This window comes from Myripristis murdjan, chromosome 24 (genome assembly GCF_902150065.1).
Source record: "Myripristis murdjan chromosome 24, fMyrMur1.1, whole genome shotgun sequence".
Taxonomy (NCBI): Eukaryota; Metazoa; Chordata; class Actinopteri; order Holocentriformes; family Holocentridae; genus Myripristis; species Myripristis murdjan.
In genome coordinates, this window is record NC_044003.1 from 18,289,373 (window position 1) to 18,310,865 (window position 21,493).

The 21,493-nt window shown below is 41.7% G+C and overlaps 1 protein-coding gene across 1 annotated transcript in view; it reads left to right on the forward strand.

Annotated features, from left to right (window-relative positions):
* The window catches only part of lpgat1 (lysophosphatidylglycerol acyltransferase 1), a 43,563-nt gene extending 29,022 nt beyond the window's left edge, over positions 1–14,541 (forward strand). The window contains exons 7-8 of the mRNA XM_030047052.1: positions 10,868–10,974; positions 11,588–14,541. Of these exons, the coding sequence (XP_029902912.1) occupies positions 10,868–10,974; positions 11,588–11,739 (259 nt within the window). The 3' untranslated portion in view covers positions 11,740–14,541. The remainder of the gene's footprint in view (positions 1–10,867; positions 10,975–11,587) is intronic.
* The last annotated feature ends 6,952 nt before the right edge of the window (positions 14,542–21,493 follow it).

Sequence of the window (21,493 nt, forward strand, 5' to 3'; positions counted from 1 at the left end):
ATTTTAAATTTCCCAGGGAAGTCACGGGTATATTTGGGAATTTAAGTGATTCGCTTCACAGAAATATACTTGAATGTATTTTCACATCTGTTTTCCAGATTTTGTTGCATTAGATAGTGGTTTTAACTGCAGGTGCAATTGTAGCGGAAGCCACATCCCTTAAAAGCTTTTCTTTCTCTGAATGGAAAACTAGAGCTGGGCAATATGTTGATATTAGTATCGTGGCATGACACTAGGTATCATCAGGGATTTAGGCTTTAGCGCGGCAGAAGTGCGGTCATCTCTTTTTAAAGGCTGCCTTCCGGTATAGGGATGCAATTTTCACAACATATTAGACGGTTCTAGCTGTTATTAGCCTCTACGTGATTGGTCATCATAACCACATTACTTATGACTGTTTTTCAAAACTCTCTTATGCGAGCGCCGTTATTCATCCCACAGTATCGTCACGATATTGATATTGAGCCATTGTGATATTCGATTTTGTGAGAAAACAACATGGACGAACCACAAATTAATAACATTTTAAGATCATGGAAGCGCTCCGACAAAGTTCTGTAAAGTCAGAGTGGGAACGCTACTTTATGTAAAGCGTCATGACTGCAGCCACAGATGATGTAATGGTTAAGATGACCATGCTGACATGGGAGAAATGCACCAGAGCGGTCTCTCTTGTGTCTCCTCCTTTTCTGCTGTCTCATTCAAGGGAAAACGAGGAGCAGATTGGGCTGCTCCCCTTTGATTTAAAATCTCTTTTGATTCCTGATTCCCCTGCTTATTTCTTTGTATAGCATGTTGTTTTTCCGAAATCAATCATGTTATAATACCTGTCTGCGGGAAAGAGGATCATCAAACCTCATATGTAAGGCTGACTGCCTCGGCCTGGGTGTTTTTTTTTTTTTTTTTTTTTGGTTTTTTTTTTTAACCTTAGTGAAAAGCTGCTATCTGCCTGTGCTGCCTTTTTTATTGAGTAATATTCTAGATGAATCCACACTGAGCGCTGCTATGCACTTTTTCTTAATCCTTCTACCTCCCGTCTCTGGCCCTCAGCTCCACCCCTCCCTCTCAGTCTCTCTCTCTCTCTCTCTCTCTCTCTCTCTCTCTCTCTCTCTCTCCCTCCCTCTCTCTCCCTCTCCCTCTCCCATATAATCTCAGGCTCCCAGATTGCAGCATTATAAGCCCTCTGTGAATGGCAGATGGGAGAGCTAGGTGGGTGTACAGAGGCAGAGGGAAGGCGGTATTTGGTGTTAAATATGTTGAATTCTTTTCTTTTAAACGGCCTTCTCTCTCTCTCTCTCTCTCTCTCTCTCTCTCTCTCTCTCTCTCTCTCTCTCTCTCTATCTCTCTATCCCTCTCCCTCTCTCTCACTTGCCCCCCACCTACCCCCACCCACACGCTGCTGTGTGCAGTTCTGACTGCTGCCGTGTGAGAATACGTGAAAGGTGACATGATTTATGGAGTCTGAGTCTGCCTGGTCATCAGATGGGTGCTTTCTACTGTAGCTGCACACCTGGCTTTCTCTCAGAGACAAAACACACACACAAAAATTTGTTGAGCTTGCAGTCATACCGCTTTCTTAAGATATCTGAGGCAGATTTTTCCTTACCCCCTAGCACTTTGTAAGAAAGGTGCAACAAAATCTTTATCATTACTGATGGTAAAACAGGCACCTTTTTATGTTCTTACTTTTGCATGCTCAATACGTCTCTCCCTCTCTCTCTCTCTCTCCCCCCCCCACCCTCTCTCTCTCTCTCTCTCTCTCTCTCTCTCCCTCTTTTTGTGTGTGTGTGCATTGAACACCTTGATGATTAGAGTTGGTTTCTGGGAGCAGTGGATGAGCAGGGGTTTTCCCTGTTTTTGTTTTTTTTTGTGGTATTATTTTTCAAAGCTTGGCTCTTGTAGTGGAGTGGGGTTACCATGGAAACCCAGCATGTAAATGGACGAGGTTGTTTCACACTCACTTAGAGCCACCTCGGTGGAGTTGGCAAGTTACACGCAAGAAAACTTGACGTAAACTTTGGACCATGGAAAGTTGCATATTTCCTTAGAGCTGGCTCTCTAAACATGGGAGTTTGTTGCCCAAGCTACAGACAAAATGAGAATTTGTAAATTTTGTAAGAAATCGTTAGATTTGATTGGGCTCAGATTCAAACAAAATGTTTATCCCCGTTCACTTAAAAAAAAAAAAAAAAAAAAAAAAAACTGCTATTGAGCAACATGGTCATTCAATCAAGTGTTTTTTCTTTCTTCTGGCTCTCAACAAATGTCAGCTGATGTGTTTACAGCAATATTACGAGAGGAAACAAAAAGCACTGCACAGTATGAAATTTTAGTGCAGCAAAAAGTCTGTTATTCCCTTTATGACGTGGACCCTGTCTGTTATTCAGTTTACAGCTGACAATAAAAGATTGGATCGTTCCTCATGTACAGTTTGCGTATGTAATGACAATAAATTGTTGGAGGTTAACCTGACTTGGAACACATGTGTACATATCTTTGAAACTGGTTATTTCAGGTCACGTTGTCCATACTAACCCGTGTCAGTGTTTTTATGGACACTTACCTTTGACCTCTGCACTGATAACAGAACATTGCTCCCTTGCTAGGCTGTCATTAATCCCTGCATTACTTTACACACCCTCCATCACCCTGCAATTGCCTCATATGACAATAGTGCTACTTTGTGAAGGTCCCATGGTCATGGTTAGTAGGTGAAAGTCTGTTTGCCGCATATCAAAAAGGTGGCGATAAGCTATCTAAGCCCAGTAGCAGGGGTTGTTCTGCCCCAAATTTCCCATCTGCAGCTCAGATTTTTAGCTAGACTGTGCACCAACTCTCACTACCAACATCTGTCTTTGGATTTTTATTTTCTTGTTTGCCATTTTGGGTCAACAGAGTGGCCTAGCAGCTGTAGAGATTCTCCTTCTGGAGGAGGACCCAGGTTCAGGTGTCTGTGTTGGCAGGTATCTGCTGTGCTGAGGTATCACTGAGCAAGTCATTACTAGCAAAGACATAAGTTCCCTATAGAAATCAATAGTAACACTCTTACTTTCTTCTTGCCAGTTCTTAAATATTTAGATTTGCTGTCAAGAGTAAAAATATTGGGGAATCGTCCCCTTGTAAATGTAATAGGCATAAAGAGTCTGGTAGCAGTGCTGGTGTATTTACTATAAGAAGCACCATGTTGCTGTATGGGCAACATGCCTCCTGTTGTGGTGTGTATCTGATGTGATATCAGTGTGAGTGTGTGATGGAGACCGTGATTTAACAGTTGTCATGGTGAAGAGGGCCTCCCATAGCTAGTAATAATACAGTAACTGCTAGATAATATAATGACTTGTCAAAATGAAAACAAAATGTTCCTCTATTTAGGTTGGAAATGTAATAAAACCTATTAATTGAATGAATTACTGGGTAGTATAAGGATATCCAATTATATTTACTTTTGATTATTACCTCAGAAGTGGTATATAACACATATTTATCTGATAATGTCATAATTATAATACTGATTAACAATTTGATGGCTTGTAAGAGTGAGAAGAATGTAGTAACTGCAGTTGATACATTATTTGTCACTATTATTCCCTCATCAGTTACTTTTTGAAATCACCAGTTAATTTGATAATAGGCAAGATGCAGAAATATTCTCTTAAATTTCTGTTACATTTTTACTTATTTTTCTGTTAAGAGGAAAAATATGAGAAGTCAACAACAGAGGCACCAAACGTTCTTAACCATCCGAATCTGCTCTTACCCAGGTGTACTGAATGACGAGTCACGCCTGTTCATAAACTTGAAGTGTGTGTGAGAGAGTTTATTATCATCTTAAGATAATGCCCCTTAAACGCAGTACAGGGCAGCTGTTGTGTTGTTTGCAAAATACTCAGGCACATGCTTAACAATCAGAGATGCCAGCAAACAACAAGGCTGTAGGAAGAAAAAGAGCTGGAGCACCAATCAGAAAGCAGAAATCAGACTTGACTGTGATTGGGACAATAAAGATCTGAACTGAACTGAAGTACTGTTAAATAAACTTAGGGATTTTACTGGCGTTACAGGGAAATCAAAGAGCCTACAATAGTAAAAAATCATTTCAATTAAATGGTTCAGTATTAAAATGGCGACCAAAAAACGCATTGGCCAAGCCGAGCGCCCCATTGTGACGACTGCAGGAGGACAAGACAGTTTTCTGCAGCCCCGACACCGACAGAGATGAAGTTCTTCTGTATAAATGCTCTAAAATTCACTTATGCATATAACTATTTAATAACTGTCAACGTCTAGAGGCTTTTTTGCTATTATTTCAACAAACTCCCAAATGTCTACATTCAGATGTTATTATTTTAATAATCTAAGGCTTAAAATTACTCTAAAACATTAATAATCTAAATATTATTAAGCATGGATAGTCATTAATGTATGTTTTATTTTCTTCAGTTTTGTATATCACTTCTGTCATCTGGCATGTATTTTTCTACGTTCATTTATTTACACTTTAGGCCATTTAGAGGGATATTTTTTATTAAATTTGACAAGTTGTTATGTTAACTGTGAGTTAGTGTGTTATCAGTTGCTACAAGAGAAAAGAGGATGCGTCTCAAAAGGCATCCAGCCAAAACATCAGGCTTATGTTGTGTGTTCCTGCTATTTGCATAGAGAAAATCATATCTCAGAATGTGACTGTATGATCGTGTAGACAGTTTGGTATTGATTTAAATCCATCCTTCTATCTGGTGGAGGTGAATCTGTCCTTTCCAGAGTTCTGCAACAGACCATTTCCTGGAACGCAGGCGGCCTTGAGCAAGAGAGGAAGCAGATTAAAGACTAAATGGTGCAATTAACGAGCGGACTCCTGCCGTCCCTCAACTTGTCTCTGATTGCAGATAAGGGCTTCTTGGCATTGTGCAAGCAAGAGCCCTTAAAGCATAAGCATCATGTGGATTGTGTGGTCCACTCAGGGATCCCCATTGACCTCAATAGTAAAATTACATGAGGAAAGCTCCACTGAAAGTGTGCTTTCACCAATGATGCAATGTGGCCCAATTAAACCAGGGGCTGTGTATACTTATACACACTTGAGTTGTTTTATTATATTAAAACATTTTAATAAGTTGAATGAATCTTGGCCTTAAGGCTCTTTTTACAGGACTGGCCATCAGTGTGTGTGTGTGTGTGTGTGTGTGTGTGTGTGTGTGTGAGGGAGAGAGAGAGAAGGAGACAGAGAGAGATGTTGCCATGACAGTCAGTAGTTCAGGGATTTGGAGCCTCAGCAAACACAGATGAGGACCCTTATCTTTACTAGAGAGAAGCTGGGAGCAGGACGGCAGACTAACTCTTCATCTCCCAGCCACAGTGGCTGTTAATCTCAGTATTCACCTAATGCAGCATTGTGCCCGAGTACAGGCCTCCCAGCACAGCTCTCTGTCTCACAATTTTAAAGCCAAAGAGATATTTAAAGCTGGATAGGGTCCCAAAAGAACGGCTGGTTACCTGCCAAAAAGACTTGTCAAGTAGACAAACTTTCCAGACACAGAATTGTTAACTTCCTTTCCTGGAGAGGAGGGAATGAACTCTTAGAGTGTGAGAGAGATACATACAGCGAATGGTTGTAACCACGCAAGAATAAATATGTGGAGGATCAGTTTGGAGCCGCCTTCCCCTCATTTGTAACCCAAATTTCTCTTTCTGGTGATGCATAAACATATATATCTCCACCTGGTGTGGGGACATTCTTGCTGAAATCAAACTCTGATAACTTAATTTGACTTGTGATTTGTTAGAGCTCTGTGTTTATATTTCCTTTCAAGGTTACATTTGTATTCCAAGAAGTTGTGACGTGCTTGATTTATCTCACCATACAATCAAGCGACAATAAAAGGGGCTGCCTCACTAGGGAGTTGACATAAATCAAGACAATTCAACATTGTGAATAGTACACAGTAAAAGGCAGATGTTGAAGGTTAATGACAGGAGACACTGCAGCCCCCCGCAGCTGTCTGTCTATACAGCAGGGTGTCAGGTTAACAGACGGGACAGTGCCAAGTGGGTTAGGGAGGAAATGAGTGCATTTCTGTGGCCCCACGCCAGTACATCAGCACTGGCTCCACAGCAGCACTACTGTTACGCCATTGCACCTCTCAGCATAACAAACACAAACACCGTCATACTCTGTTTCTTTCACTCAGCACTGTATTGACATCATAATACAATGTTTCCATGTCTCAGAAAAACAAACAACAGCTCGTCAGAACTTTATTAATCGCAGCTGCTTGGCAAATCATCAAAGTTGACACTCATTGTGACTGGGTACAGAGTTTGGTCAACCAGAAGGCGATTTAGAAACCCAAACAACACTAACAACGTTGAACATGGCCTGCCTGGAGCTAGCTGGCTGCAGCTGTGGTTTGGACGTTGCCTGTTACCAAACAATCACAAACCTTGGTATCTGCAGCACCTATCCAGCGTGTCGTTGAGTATTTTAAAGTAGGAAAAAATCTCAAATGATCTAAATTGAAGGCCTCCAAAAAGTATTAAATTGTTATAAATGTATGGATTAGAGGTCTAATTTTTGTTACCATGTGACACTGGCTTCTTCACCCTCCTCGCCTGTAACAGTCACGACCAGAGGTATTGTGTTGTCAGGTTGTCTGTACATCCATACATCAGTCCCATTCTTTTGCACGCAGTATCTGAGGAACGCCTTGAGGGAATTTCCTCAACTTTTGCACAATCATCCACTCGGACTCAAGGATGGACTGATAAGATTTTGCTTATTAAAGGTCAAGTTCTCTTTGACCTTACAAAACACATTAATGGTTGAATCTCAACAAGTGATACACTAATTATGACAAAGTTTCACCCAAATGTATACAAATAAATAATAAATAGGATAAAATGATGAAGACGACATTTTATATCCAGAAGGTCAAAGGTCAACATCACTCTGGCATCATTATGTTTTGAAAAAACACTTTTCTGGCCATTATTCAACACCATGACTCAGCATTTTGACTTATTGACATTTTCTCTCCCTGGATGACAACCAGGACAGGGGCCTCCTGTTCCTCTGGTCATCCACCTCAAGCTCATTGTTTTTTCTGATTTGAGCTTCAGGTGATCATTGTTGCACCATGTGACCATGCTTTCAGTCTTTCAGTCTTCTGTACTCCTGTAAAAATAGTCTCAAGTGAGGTGAGCATGACTGGAATCATAAATGTCAGTGTCGTGACAACTTCTATTCTATTTTGCTAAAAAAAAAAACTTATGAATAGCTTTTCTTGAATTCCTTCAGACTTTTCACTATAAATATTATGAGTCAGGAAAGGCATGGATGAAAACTCCAACTTCCAAATTTGCAGAGGCGTACAACTGCAAAGTGGTAATTCTATTTTCCAATTAAACTTCACTTGTATGCAAAATTAAATAGTGGTGTTAACAGATAGTTGGAAAGTGAGAGAAATTAAATGAGACAAACCCCATGATCTGTTTAGTTTTCCCAAAGATGTGAATTAGCCATCATTAGTGCCAGTTATAATTTCTTATCTTGTATTACATTACTTTCACATCCAGTTGGTGACGGTATGTTTGTCCTACATGAATGTCTTAAAATAATACAGGACAGGGTCACTACCAAGCAACTCTTGTTTTGGGTATGCTTTAACTAAATTGTGTATTTCCCAAAACATTTAATGTCCTAATGTCTCCTTTTTATATAGCCATCATTTATATATATATTTTGCTTAATATGGGTTCTTAAAATGGTCTTAAAGTCTTCCATTTGTCTTTTCCAAACCTGCAGACACACTGCTATAACAGCTACATCTTCACCTGTACCTGTCACTGCAGTAGCGTCAGTACTACAGTTCGCAATCAGCAAGCTTAAATTGGCCACGAGACAGGAACATGCCAGCATGATTACTCCTTGCCTAAATGCAGAGTAAGGTACAGGAGGGGAAATTGACACCAGCCAGAGGCAAGTGCTGGTTATTTTTGGCTGTGCCTGTTAAAGTCTGTTGCCATGTTTTTTCAGGCATCTAACAATCACCTGGGGGCTCCCCTTTAAATCAAGTTGGCTGGTAACAGTGAAACTGGCTGATAGGGGAAGGTCCTGACTGTTGTCGAAGTCATGAGCATTGTTACTGCAGTTGTTGACTTTCTCTGGACCAGAATTGGCAGCACTGCCTCCAACCTCAGCTGCCGTCAGTCCTCTCTGCAGCTGCTCTGGACACCAGACCCTGATTCCTGCATGAATATTTCAGCCGCAGGAAAGCACTGTGGCAGCCACCTGCTACACAGAGCCTAAATGTTCAAACCTCTGCATAAGTGGTCTGAGCCAGCTTTCATTTTCCCTTGCTAGGATTACAGAGTATCGGTTTACATTTAGAGCTGATTGGGCCTTTGGTAGACATGCAACACTGGAGCAGGTGCAAGGCCTTGTCTGGGGCTCGCACATTTTGCTGTGTTTCCTCCACACTCATTCATTCAGTGATGTGATTCTGCTCTAGCAACAACACAACCACCAATGCTAGAGAAATTGTGGAATTAACTTCCTTCAGCACACAAACATTTGGAGAGTCATACTGGCATATTTAAAGAAGAATATTTTGTATTAGTACCAAAACTGGGTACATGAACGGGGGGCAGATGTGGAGCCAAAGCCACAAATGACCACTTATTACTAGCAGCTCCAAAACAATTACAGGGGAAACAAGGCTTTTAGTGGTCAGGCAGTGACTGTCTCTTGCTTGCCTCCTCCAAACTGTCTCCAAATTGCTTTTTCTGCCTAAGTATCACCGACTCCTTTCGAGCTCTTCTAGGAAGTGCTTAGGATCATCTTTTGTCAGCTTACACGCTTCAAAACTCCTGTTCCCCTTGCAGTCAAGTTTGAGATGAGTGCTCGTGGCTGGCTGGCTGTGACACACTGAGTAACATGGAGCATATCTGATAGCCACGGCCATTGTTGGAGAGGCATGACAGGACGTAGCGCTTTGGCCTCTAATCGCCCTGTCATCAGGTGGGCTCAGCAGTTTAGCCCCTATTCTGGTCAAGCAGCAACATTTACAGGGTCTTGCACTGTAGTTGTTAAAAAATCTTTTTATGTTCCAAAAGTCAGCTCTCCAGGTGAACTTAGGAAAAAAACAACACTCTCCAGAATAAGGGTGATGCATTTTTTTGTTGAGCTCATCTGGTATTTTACATAGGTTTCACAATCCCTAGGGACATGAAACTTGCTGAACATACTGTGTGCAGGACCTTGTAAACCTGAAACGATAAGCCCTGCTGAAGTGAAGGAGTTGTGCTCAGACATGCCACAGAACACCACCCACACAGCATGCTGCTGGATAATGAGCAGAAGGGCCCATAACTATGTAGTCGTAATATACAGCTCAGACTGAACTCTAGGTGAATCATCGGCTGCTGCTTCTCTGATCTCTGAAGAGGAACAAGCAAGGAACAAGGGTCACTGAGGCCGCCTTAGTTCAAACATCAATGTGCTGTAATGAACCTGTGGTCCGTCTGCACTCCAGCACTCCGGTACATAGTTCATAGATGTTCTTCAAGCACCAGTCCTCATAATATCTCTGAAACTGGAACAGAGCATGGGGCACTAATCTTCTGAAGCTCCATGTAAAGGACATGAGACATTGTTCTGAAGGAAGTGTTGTATCTGTGGAAATGAGTTCTTAATGTAGAGTATATATTGATCAACTACACAATCGATACTTAATCACTCAGTACTTCCTCTTTCAGATGTTTCCCCTCAGGCACAGTTGTACTTTAACAGTGGGCATTATCCAGTGAGGAATACTGAGCTAATGTGAGTGTGTAGGAAATGTTTTTCCTCGGGAGGAGACTGTAACCTCTGTTTGAAGGTGATTGGGGACTGGCTGGAGTGCAGCCTGCTAGGGACCCCCGCTGGCCAGGAATGGAACTGCAGCAGCGCTCTCATGCAGTGACCCTCACAAGCCGCCCACTGTGTTCGCAGTGTCATCCAGCACATCAGTCAATTTGTTTTCAAAAACTGATTTTTTTTTTCTGCCACAGTGCAAGTTAGCTGTTCTATCTGTTTAAATCCATTTAGATGGCTGTGGATAAAGTTGCCCCGCCACCAGAATTCATCAAAGTTAGGTGCCATGATGTCCACCATTTAAAATATTGTGTATGGTTGCAAAAGCTAAAAACATGGCCACTTCTGTGCCTCTGAACATTTTATAGTGCTCCTGGTATCAGAGCGCAGTGCTGTAATTCTTTTCCACAGCATGAGCTTGGAGCTGTGAGGTTTCATCTGCAGTAACGGTTGTTTTGAAATATCGAGCATTAGCGTTTTCACATCACAGATGGCAAAACGGATTTAATTTTTTCAGGTTTTTTTTTCAACCCACTTAAATACACATTTCTAATCATCTAACTTCATCCACATATAAAGGCCTGTTTGTAGAGCGGCGTTACATAAATAAATGACTCCCTTAAATGATTTAGGAAGGTTAGGAACTCACAAGCTACAAGCCGGACTCCCCTCAGCACTTCCACCTCCCTGTGACACTGATGAGCCTGCCAGCTAATGACGTTTTGAAAGAGCTGAGGCTGGAATGGACACACAAACACACACACACACACACACAGACTGCTGTAATAGACTTTAGCTTCAGATAGACTGCTGAATGCAGAGCTTCTGCCAAGTAGGAGTTCAGTAGGTTTTGTGTGTGTGTGTGTGTGTGTGTGTGTGTGTGTGTGTGTGTGTGTGTGTGTGTGTGTGTGTGTGTGTGTGTGTGTGTGTGTGTGTGTGTGTGTGTGTGTGTGTGTGTGTGTGTGTGTGTTTTCTCTAATTCAGTTTCTCTTTCTCTTTCTCTCTGTTTTGCTTTAGGATATACCCTATAAAGGATGTTCCTGTGGAGACGGAGCCCCTGACTGATTGGCTGTATCAGAGGTTTGTGGAGAAAGAGGAGCTGCTGGCCCACTTCTATGACACAGGTCTGTCTCACTGCATCAGTTGTTGACAATTGCTGGTGTGAACCTTTGGCTTAACCTTGATTGATTTCACGTTTCACTAGTTTGCAGTTTGACTTAAGACTGATTTTTCTTTTTTGGTACAACTGAGTCAAAGAATGTCAAGTGCAATTTGATTCACAACTTGTAGCAAAAATTTTAGATCAATTTATTAACACATTCAGTAATGTTAAGATTATCCCTTTTCTTGTGAAATATGAAACAAATCAGACAACAGAGCTACTTTAACTTTATTTATTTCTGAAAATACTTATTGACAACTTATTTTGCAATTTATAGTATCCTGTTAGCTCAACATAATAGGTCTTTTTTTTCCCCAAGAATTGTGAATGAATCAATTCAAAGCATTTCCTATCAGTCCAGGCCGAAGTCATAGCGATGGATTTTTCTTCTAGAGGCTCAATCAAGTTGAAACAGGAGAATTTATAATCAATGCCTCAAAGCAGTGAATTAATTGTTATTCTCTTATTGACAGTGCATTGTTTAATCATGCAATTTTCTGAGGCATCACAGATGAGCTACTTTTGCTTTCATACCCACAACACTTACCGGTTCCTATTCATGTTCCTCTCAACAGGAGCCTTCCCTCCACCAAAAGGCCAGAAGGAGGCTGTTTCCCGGGCGATGACCCTCGACCCGGTGTGGCTGTGCATTATCCAGACCCTTGCTTTTGCCTCTGGCTACATGTGGTACCTTGTCCTCCAGTACCTCTACTGCTGTTTATTTTGAGCGTGCTGATGAGGCCAGAGTCTTCAGTGGACCATTGGAAATGCCTCAGGATCAGATGGTGTGCGGCCCAGCTTCATACTTGCCCCCCACGATGGATGAATGTACATTTGCTAAAGCGGAGAGACTTAAAAAGAGAAGAAGAAAAAAACAAGTGAAACACAAGTACACAAACACACACAAATGACAAAAAGTCCTATACGATATGAACCTGATCATGTAAAAAAAAAAAAACAAGAAAAAAAGCATACTAACTTGCACACACCCTAACATGACACACTTGCTCCGACAACCTAGCAAAATAATCTTTATCCTCTCGCACTCGTCACAACTCACATTTCAATGTTTACACGTCCTCATACACATAGACACTCACACATACATAACTTTGTATTCAAAGATAACGAATGAGGCTCAGGACTCCCCCAGAAGCTGTTCTGGACCAGACTCTCCCTTTCTGCCCCCCGCCCCGGGCTTTAGCCGCAGTAGTTTTACAGAGTGTCAAGCGTGTGTATGTATGGATGTATGTGTCTGTGAGTACGTATGTAGGTGAGTAAAAGCATAATGTCTGCCCTTATTCTTCCTGGTGAGAACTGATATTGCCCACTAGACCTCTCTCGCTGGCCCGCTGACTGTCTAGCCGGCCGGCCACGACCTTCCAGAGAGAGAGGCTGTACGAACGTGAACGTTGAGACTCCACAGCCGACCTCTCCTCTGGCCTTCATTGCACTAAGGATCCATACTGCCCTTCCTGCTCCCTGCCCCAGGAAATATTCCTGAACGGTAGCTGTTGATGTTTTTAATGATTTTTTTTTTCTTATCTTTTTTCTTCTTCCCTCCCGTTCCCCTCCAAACTCCACAACAACGGCCATCGTATATGTCGTCGATGTCTTCTGTTGTCGCTAGGACTTTTTCCCGTGTCCGCCAGTCTTGTCGAGGCTGTATTGTGAGCTCACTGAGAAAGGGGAATTTTGTTTACACTGGCGGGCCCATTGGAAGCCTAAAGGGATGCCTGCAATGATGCAGGGCTTGAGTACGGATTGTTTTCTGTGTCGGGCTTGGAAGAGGAGGTAGGTGTGGTGGAGACATGCCCAAAACGCTGATGAAGGAACACTGATGGCACACAGGGCAGAACTAAAGTCCAATCACCTAAAAAAAGTAACTCCCTACAGCCCTCTACTTGGATTCACAACACCCCTGCCCTCCCTCTGCTGTCCCCTACACGCATACACAAACACACACACACACACACACACATATACACAGAGCCATGTGCAGCTACACAAAGCAGAGTAGACCTCTGTCTCGACGATCATCTCAGCGAGCCAGACTGAGAAGGCAGAGAGACTGATTTCCCCATTGGACTACATAGTTTTACAAATATTTAAGCCATATGCTTAGTGTCGTTTGGGTGAGACAATGACATGGAAAAAAATAAGAATTTTTATAGAAAGCTACCCTAATGTTCAGCATTCTAAAATAGAGATTTTGGCTTACAGAACTATAGGTGTCATTACTGTAAATTTACAGCATAACCTGCCTAAGTGAGTGTGTGTGGTTGTCTTCCCCCCTCCCTTTTTTGATATATATAATTAATGTCGTGTTGCTCTGTGATGTCAGAGTTTGGCGGCAATTCACCGTTAGTGGTCATATTTTATTTCACTTTAAATTACTTGAACTGTCGTCCTCATGTCATGGTATGTTTAATCTTGTACATAACAAAGCTGAGGAAGAATTTCATTGTTATGAATGACTGCAGCATTATCTCTCTCTCTTGGTCCGTAATATTTCCTGATTTTATTTTAGTTCGAAATATCATGAATGTTTTAAAAGAAAAAAAGAAAGCAAGGATTTTCCCGTCACTTCTCAGTGTTAACTCTGTACCTTTTTGTTGAACTCCTGACTGAGTTGTTGTTGTGTGCTTCATGACATTAGAGCCGGCCAGGTTCCCGGCTCCTGCGCTGCCCCATTGCACAATGACACATGGGCCCAGTTTCAAACTTGTACCCACTCCCGAAAACAAATCATTTGATGAAAACTTGAAATAATTAGCACATTCTTTATGATCCTGTGGAAGACCTTGACGATCCAGCCTTACCTGCCGTCTTGGTACACCACATTCCTAAATAATGATATTGGCCTGCATCACCATTTCTTATACACTATATTTGGGGTGTTAATTGCTATAAGCTATATGGATAGGGTCAAGCTAAAACTGGGCCAGTGAGGAAGGGATCATTCTTCACTTTGAAGGGAAACTCCGGCAGGACCCAGCAATGATGCAGCTATTGGCTCTCAGATGCGGTTGAATCATGTTTTAGAAGTAAATTACATGTCATTAGATTAATCTGCTTGGATTAGGAAAGATAAAGATCATGAGTAATTACCATGATCGTGACTGAATGCATAAAAGATGCATTTTTCTTGTTCCATCTATGGAAGTGTAAAGCCTGCGTGTGAAATGCAAAAAAGGCTACCTGACCTGGAAGGTGGAGAGCTCGTTTGAGAGCCAGCTGCGGTTACACTTCCTGCGGCCCTTTCAGATTCCCCTCCAATGTGAGAGTGTCGTGTAACGAAGCTTCATCTTTTTATTTAAATTTTTTTTTGACAGTCTTTCCAAAGAAGGCAGGGAAAAAAATGTTTTCCTAGATGTGGTTTTAGGAAATAAACACAATAGGAATTTAAACAAATTATACTAGAACTGTCTGTAATTTTCCATTTTGTACTTCTCCTTAATTCCTAGCTACACAGCCATTTTACAACACAAAAAACTTGTGCTGGAATAAAACATCATAAAGATCCTAACAGTGTACTTTTCTTGTCGTTCACATACTTTTTGCATGCACTGAGGTACAAAACGGAAAAACGCCTGTATTTTGTAGGTTTCCAAAGGTCATGGAATTCCTGGAAAGTTATGGAATTTTGAAAAGTCTATTCAAACAGGGAAAGTCAGGGAAGTAAATGAATTCTTTGGACAAGTCATGGAATAACAAAGACCTTTGTGCCTCAATTAAAAAAGAAAAAGGGAAAAAAAAATAAACAGTAGCTACGTACTGTTACTCTTCTCTCACCAAGCATACTATTTCCTGTTGCATTTATTTTACATTACTTTCTCCACAGAATAAAACCAAATAATAAGTTAGACTTGTTAAAATGCCATGTCCATACACAGTCTATATAACTATGACTTTTGTTATAGGTCATGGAAATTCAACATGTAAGTTTTGGAACAGGGAATTTCCAATTTGACATCACATAGGAATCCTGAATTGACTAGTTTTCTCTGCCTTATGGATATGGACATCAGCCCAATATAACTCCTCTTTGATGGCAGGTTTTTTTTTGTTTGTTTGTTTGTTTGTCTGTTTTTTCATTTTTGATGCAAGGACATTCAGTTGATAAAGCCTGACAAAACAAGGAGTCCAAACAGAATAAATGTCATTGGCCTTCATGTGTGAAAGAAGACAAGGTAGATATTGCAGGCATAAATTATCACAGGAGAAGCTTCCACGGCTCTGGCTCCCGTTAAATATCAAACAATAAATTCAACTTGGGGAAGGTTGCATACCTGTTTGTGAATGCAAATGTCAAGTTCCTCATTTTCTGTTGACTCAGCCACCGGCTCAGATGGGTCTCCAGGTAACCGAAGCCTGTGTTTGCTTTGGTCTGTACCTGTTGTTTAACTACGGTGTCATTCACTGGCCACTGAGAGTCACAGGTTTACATTACAGCGCTCTTATTTTACCCGTGACATCAGGTTCCTGTTGGTGAGAGGCGCTGTAGCTGCCAGTGTGCCCTCTCAGCGCAGGACCAACTTACTGCTGTGATCTTCTTACCGTGGTGGCACGGAGGCCTGGCACCTCACCAGGCGCCTGTAGATCATCAATCTGGCCTGTCTAGAGGAGCATAGTCTAGAATATATGCTGGAATATGGATGATTTCACATCTTTTATGGCGTTGAGAGACGTGAGGTGATACTGAACCAAGTTAGATGCATTGAGAGGACGCCCTGCTGCACCCCTGACCAATTGTGGATCTGAATTCTACTGTCTTAAAATAAAAGCGGTGGTCCAGTTACAGTGTACCCAGCGTCATCAGCTGGTCTACCTTACAGGTGTATGATACCACTATTGCTGAGTTAAAAGTGGCATCCTTTCTAAATGGGAATGAATGGCAGCATGGCATGTCACCAACCACAATGCCACAGCAGTTGGAGAGACGCGCAGGGGGTCGGACCTGCGGGAATGCCACATGCTCCAGGCAGCCAATGGGAGCCGAGCGCCAAAACAGCAGGAAGCGAGCCGGAAAATAGGATTAAATACGCACAGAGTTTCACCAACACACCACCACGCAGCTGAGAGGAGCCCGGGTGGGTTGTTACTCAACATGATGTCCCGATGAATTATGGGCCACTCCGTGCACGCAAGGAGAATCCTAATCCTCCATACCGCTCACCTTCTCTGAACAAGGTCACCTATATTGTGCAGAGGAATTAGTCTCTCGAGTGAAGGCATGGACACGTGTAGACCTGGACCTGCCCGTCCTCTACGGATGCACCAGTGTCGGGGCCCCCTGAAACACCTGCAATGCACTGTTTCACAGCCGCCGCTCCCCAAAGCCCCTCATTTTCACGCTTTGCTGCCCGTTCCCTCGTGAATGCTGTGACGATGGCAGCGCCCCTTGAGTTAGCAAGCACTAAAACATCCAGCTGTGGACAGGAAGGCAGGGGTGACCTGCAAGCAGGGGAGGAGAAGGGAAGGGAAGGGAAGGGGGGGGGTCCAGAAATAGCCTCAGTACTCATGGCCAAGCAAATGAATGTCACTGCAGCAGCTGCAGGCATCACCAAGTTCCCTGGCCGGCCGCTCCTCCAGTTACAAGAGAGCACGTTGGGTGTTACACTGACTGCTGGACGAACCCCGGGTGTCAGAGGGTTCATATGCATGCACAAACACACAGACCTCTGGGTGGATAGTGTGTGTACAGTAGGATAATAGTGTAATAGTGAAGACTGACACACTGCTCCCTTCAAGTCAGAGCAATGAAATGTCTAAGTCCATTTCACAAAATAACATTTAAGTACACATATCACTCCCCTGTCTTATAATGCTTGTTGGTTGACAGTTCAGTCAAAGGATGTTTTGTTTATCAAAGGTATACTGTTGTTAATCTGAGCCCAGCACAGCCAGTAATGACAACTGGACATCCATTTCTTACAGATGTAAATAACTGAACACCTATGAAGCACTGGTTCCCAGCTGGGGCTCCTTCAGGATGATCAGGTATGCCCAGCATGTGAGCACTAGGTGAATTTCCCTTTCACTTTCTTTGACTAGACAATGGCACCAGGAAAATAATTGGAGATTGCTACTCTTATTAGGAGTTTCACTGGTGTATCTCCCACCTGTGGTATAAGATACACAACAAAAGGGACAAAATCTTCATCTCTTGGGTATCTGCACTCTAAAAAACATTGATCTGAGGTTCCCGGCTACCAAGGAGTTAGTGATGTAGTTTGTGTTGAAAAGTCCTTTTGACTGACACTACACAATAAAAGAGGAAGAGGTAACACGTGAGGAGGAATCTTCTTTCTTCTCATGCCATACGCCAGCTGTCACCCCAACCACAGAACACTGTGACCCAAGTAGAGATGAGGCAGTTATTATGGGACGTAGCTATCTGTCCTCTCTGTCGCTGCCTCTCAACTCCTGGCCTTTTGCAGGGCCAGCTGACGTCAGAGCGGCCTCAGGCTCCCCACTGTCTCTGTTGTTTTCAGCTGTCAGTTTTCCGCTCAGCCCCCTCGACTGTTCCCTGGCTTATGGCCAAACTCCAGTGTCACACTGGTGCCGCAGCTCCAGCTCTTGGTAGGAGTGACCTTTGCAGAGGCAGACTGGCAGACTGGCTCTCTCAGCCGCTCTCCCGGTGGTGTGAGTGCTGTCAGTGTGTGGTAGTAGCAGGAGAAAACAGCAAGGGCCCAGAGGATAATTTGAACACAACTGTTACTGTGGCCATCCTGCTGAGAGGGGCGGGACAGGGACCAAAGACTGCATATGTTTTGGAAGATGACTCACTCACTAGGAAAGAACTGGCCCACCTTATGTTCTGCAAAAGTGGGTGTTACCTCTCACGCTTGTGCTCTACTCATGCAGTTTTGTCTCAGCCAGGGGTCACACTCACTCATGACCACAGAGGAAAAGATTCACCCTTCCTTAGCAATGCAGGTGTCACATACATTAGATTTACTCTAGTTTTACATAAAATATGCATGCCTCAACTAAACCCAGTGTTGTCCCATTTCTTCTAACTCTTCTTATCAGGGAATCAGAGTTGCAATGAAAATTTGCATGTTGTAATACCACAATCGGTTTTATCTCAGTATGTTTCAACTTGAGTCTGTATATTGTTATCGGTGCAGGTGTTGGCTGATTTGGAAAAAAAAGTACATATTGCAGTAAAAATCACTCCACATCATTTAAAAACATTATTGGTTTGTCCAGCAGACTCCACTTGCAGTAGCAAATAGCAGTGAATTGCTACAATAGCATATCAAAGCTGAGCTGATGATGGCACAGATTGTGTAAAGAAGTTAATTTATTGTTCAACTGGAAAATATAAAGCCCCCACTACAAGTGTGAATGAATTAATGTTTTATTATTATTATTATTGGGTCATGCAATGCCACAGCCAATCTCACATGAGATTGTAAGACACAAATAAACATATTTTACTCAATACAGAAATTATCTCCATAAATTCTACATTTTTCTCAAATAATCTGCTAAATTAAAAAAAAAAAAAAAAAAAAAAAAATCAGAGACATTTGAGGATTTCACCATCAGTCATTGTAATAAAGCCCACAGTAGGATTCACTTTGTAGAGTATTAAGTTGCATGTTTTTATTATATATATTAAAAAAAAAAACCAAAGTCATTGGAGGTTCTTTACTCTCAGTAATCCCTGATCAGAAATATATAAATTTGAGATTTGAATGTTAAAACTTTAGGCTTGGGTGTAATTTGGTCCACATGAACCTTTAATATTTTTAACTTAAGAACCAAGCAGCAGTAGTCAGCGTGTCAGATGTGTAGCAGTGACATGAGGGAGGCAGAGTGAGAGGTTGCTGCTGCTCCCTCATGTCGCATGTTGACTCCTCAGGTGGTCCTGTTAATCAAATGCCCACTGACAATAAGATGCCCTCCCCGGTGTCGTATACACGCAGCCATGGGACACACTCTGATGACAGCGACCTTTTCTGCACTTTGTTTTCAGGCACAACTGGAATTTAACAGTGACACTAACAAGCCCAGCAGCTGAGGAGAGCGAATGTCACTCGCAGACATCACAACGGGAGTCACGGTGAGAAGACGAGATGATTTACTGGGTGAGGGATTTACTGTCACCCAGCACTCGAGGTACAAAGTAACTGCAGCTACTTGTAGTAGCTGAGTATATTTTCAAGTAGGGATAGCACTTGTATACATACATATACATATCCTCCTTTTCAGTACTTCTTCACTATTTTCTGCCACTTTTACTGTGTCAAAATGGTTAATCTCTCATTATAAGGTGAGATTTTATAACATACACAAAAGCTTTTTGATTTATGCTCAAAAGTTACTTGATCCTGGTTCTTTTTGTGTGTGTGTGTGTGTGTGTGTGTGTGTGTGTGTGTGTGTGTGCGCTATTCATACCTTCAATTTTCTAGACAACTGCTCTTACTCGGGCTTCAGTAAAATTAAACTTAAATCCCACTTCTTCCACCATAATAAAATGTTTTTTTCGGTGCTCTTTCCACCTCTCTCAGGAGCGCACAGGTAAAATTTAGGTTGCAGTCACACAGCACTGTAACTTATTGAGCTGCTGCTGGGTAATGTAAGAGCCACTGGCCCAGGTGAGCAGCAGGTGAGCAGCGCTGGAAGATGAAGGCCAATACAAGGTGTATTTTTCCACAAGCTGTCACACTGTACAGGGGGATGCCTTTAATGCTTTTTGTTAAATGATGAGGCAAGATGGCAACTGTAGTTTCCTTGACAATCTAATATGAATAATCAGTCCATTGTGTAGAGCTGCTAATACTGTTTGCGGTTGTCTGCGGGCTCGAGACATCAGCCAGACACCCACAGCCCTCTCCCCGCCAGCACACACACACACACACACACACACACACACACACACACACACACACATCACTGATCTGTTATCTATCAACAAGACGAAACACTGATTGGTATTCCAGAGTCTGCCACAGATGGCATTCCAGTGAGAGACCCTGACAAACCTACTGAGGCTGAACGGAAAGGAGGGAGACGACTTCCCTGAGTCCTCATCACCTTTTATCAAAATGACACGGTGACGCTTGAGATCGTGTTCAAATTCTGTTTCAAATAATCAATTTCCCTGAAGAAAAGCATCAGCCTGATCCTGTTTCCAGGAACAGGCTGCTTGCTGCAAGGATCAGACATCATGAAGGCTCTGGCACCGAGCCGCTTGCGTGTTTTTAGCTCCACCTTGTGGCGACTTGCAGACATGGCGACTACTTTTTTTCTTTTTTGAATCTTTATTAAAAATACATTCAGTAATACATTCATGACAATACATTCATACTGTTGTACAAAGAGACAGGACTATGAATTTAAAAATAAAATTATAATAAAAAATGGGGAAAATTAGACTCCATTAATATAAATAATTACAGAATCAGTTCTTCCTCTTTAAAAAGTTCACTACAGATTGAATTTTAGTACTTTTTTTTTTTTTTTAAGTGTTTTTAAGTTTGATAGTCTTTATATATTCTTTAAGTTCACATAACAAAGCAATAAAACTGGGGGCAAGCTTTGTAATTCTGTATTTATGTATATGATATTTATATTGAATCAATTCGTTTCCATGAAATCAGTGTTAGATTAATCATGCTGACAATAAGTAATGGCATTTTTACATTCAGTTTTAGCATTATGACTAGTTTTAGCCAATCCGTATGCGTTCATTAAAATCCAAAAAGTAGCTAATTGCACACATCGGTAAAATACCGGTAAATGCATTACAGATTCAGGTTCATCATTTCAGAAATTAGATTTGTTTTCAATATCTGAAAATTTGGAGAAATATCGATCGAATTTTGATGTATACTTCTATAATTTTATTGGTCATACAGAAGTTTTATGGTACTAGCCATGCCCTCTGCCAGTCAATACCTGGAAACATGTCCCACAGAGCTTTTCCTCTGGGAGTAATTTCCTTCTTTCATAGTATATTATAGACTATTTTTTATGCACAATAGAATATGTATTATTATTATTATTATTATTATTATTATTATTATTATTATTATTTGTTGTAGTAGTAGTAGTAATTATTAGTCATAATGTTGACACCATGTGACACCAATACGGGTTCAGGTGACTTTTGACCATTAGGAATAGCTTTCATGACTTTTTTTTCCGCTTCTGTATTTGAATAAATTCAGATTATGTTACATACATTTTTTTTTTCATTAGAAAATATTCTGTAAATAAACTTCAGCATTAAAATAATACAAAAACAACTTACAATGAACAACAAATAACAAAATGTGTGGACAAGAGAGAAACAAACCAACAAAGAAAAAAAAAAAGCTCTCGCGACTACCCGCTCAACTCTCGCGGGTTCCAGGCGCTTAGCAACCTCACTACTTGCATCTCTGCGAGGACCAATCAGGATTCAATGTGTGAAGCGGGAGGACCAATCACAGTCGACATTTTAGGCACCAATTTAAACAGAG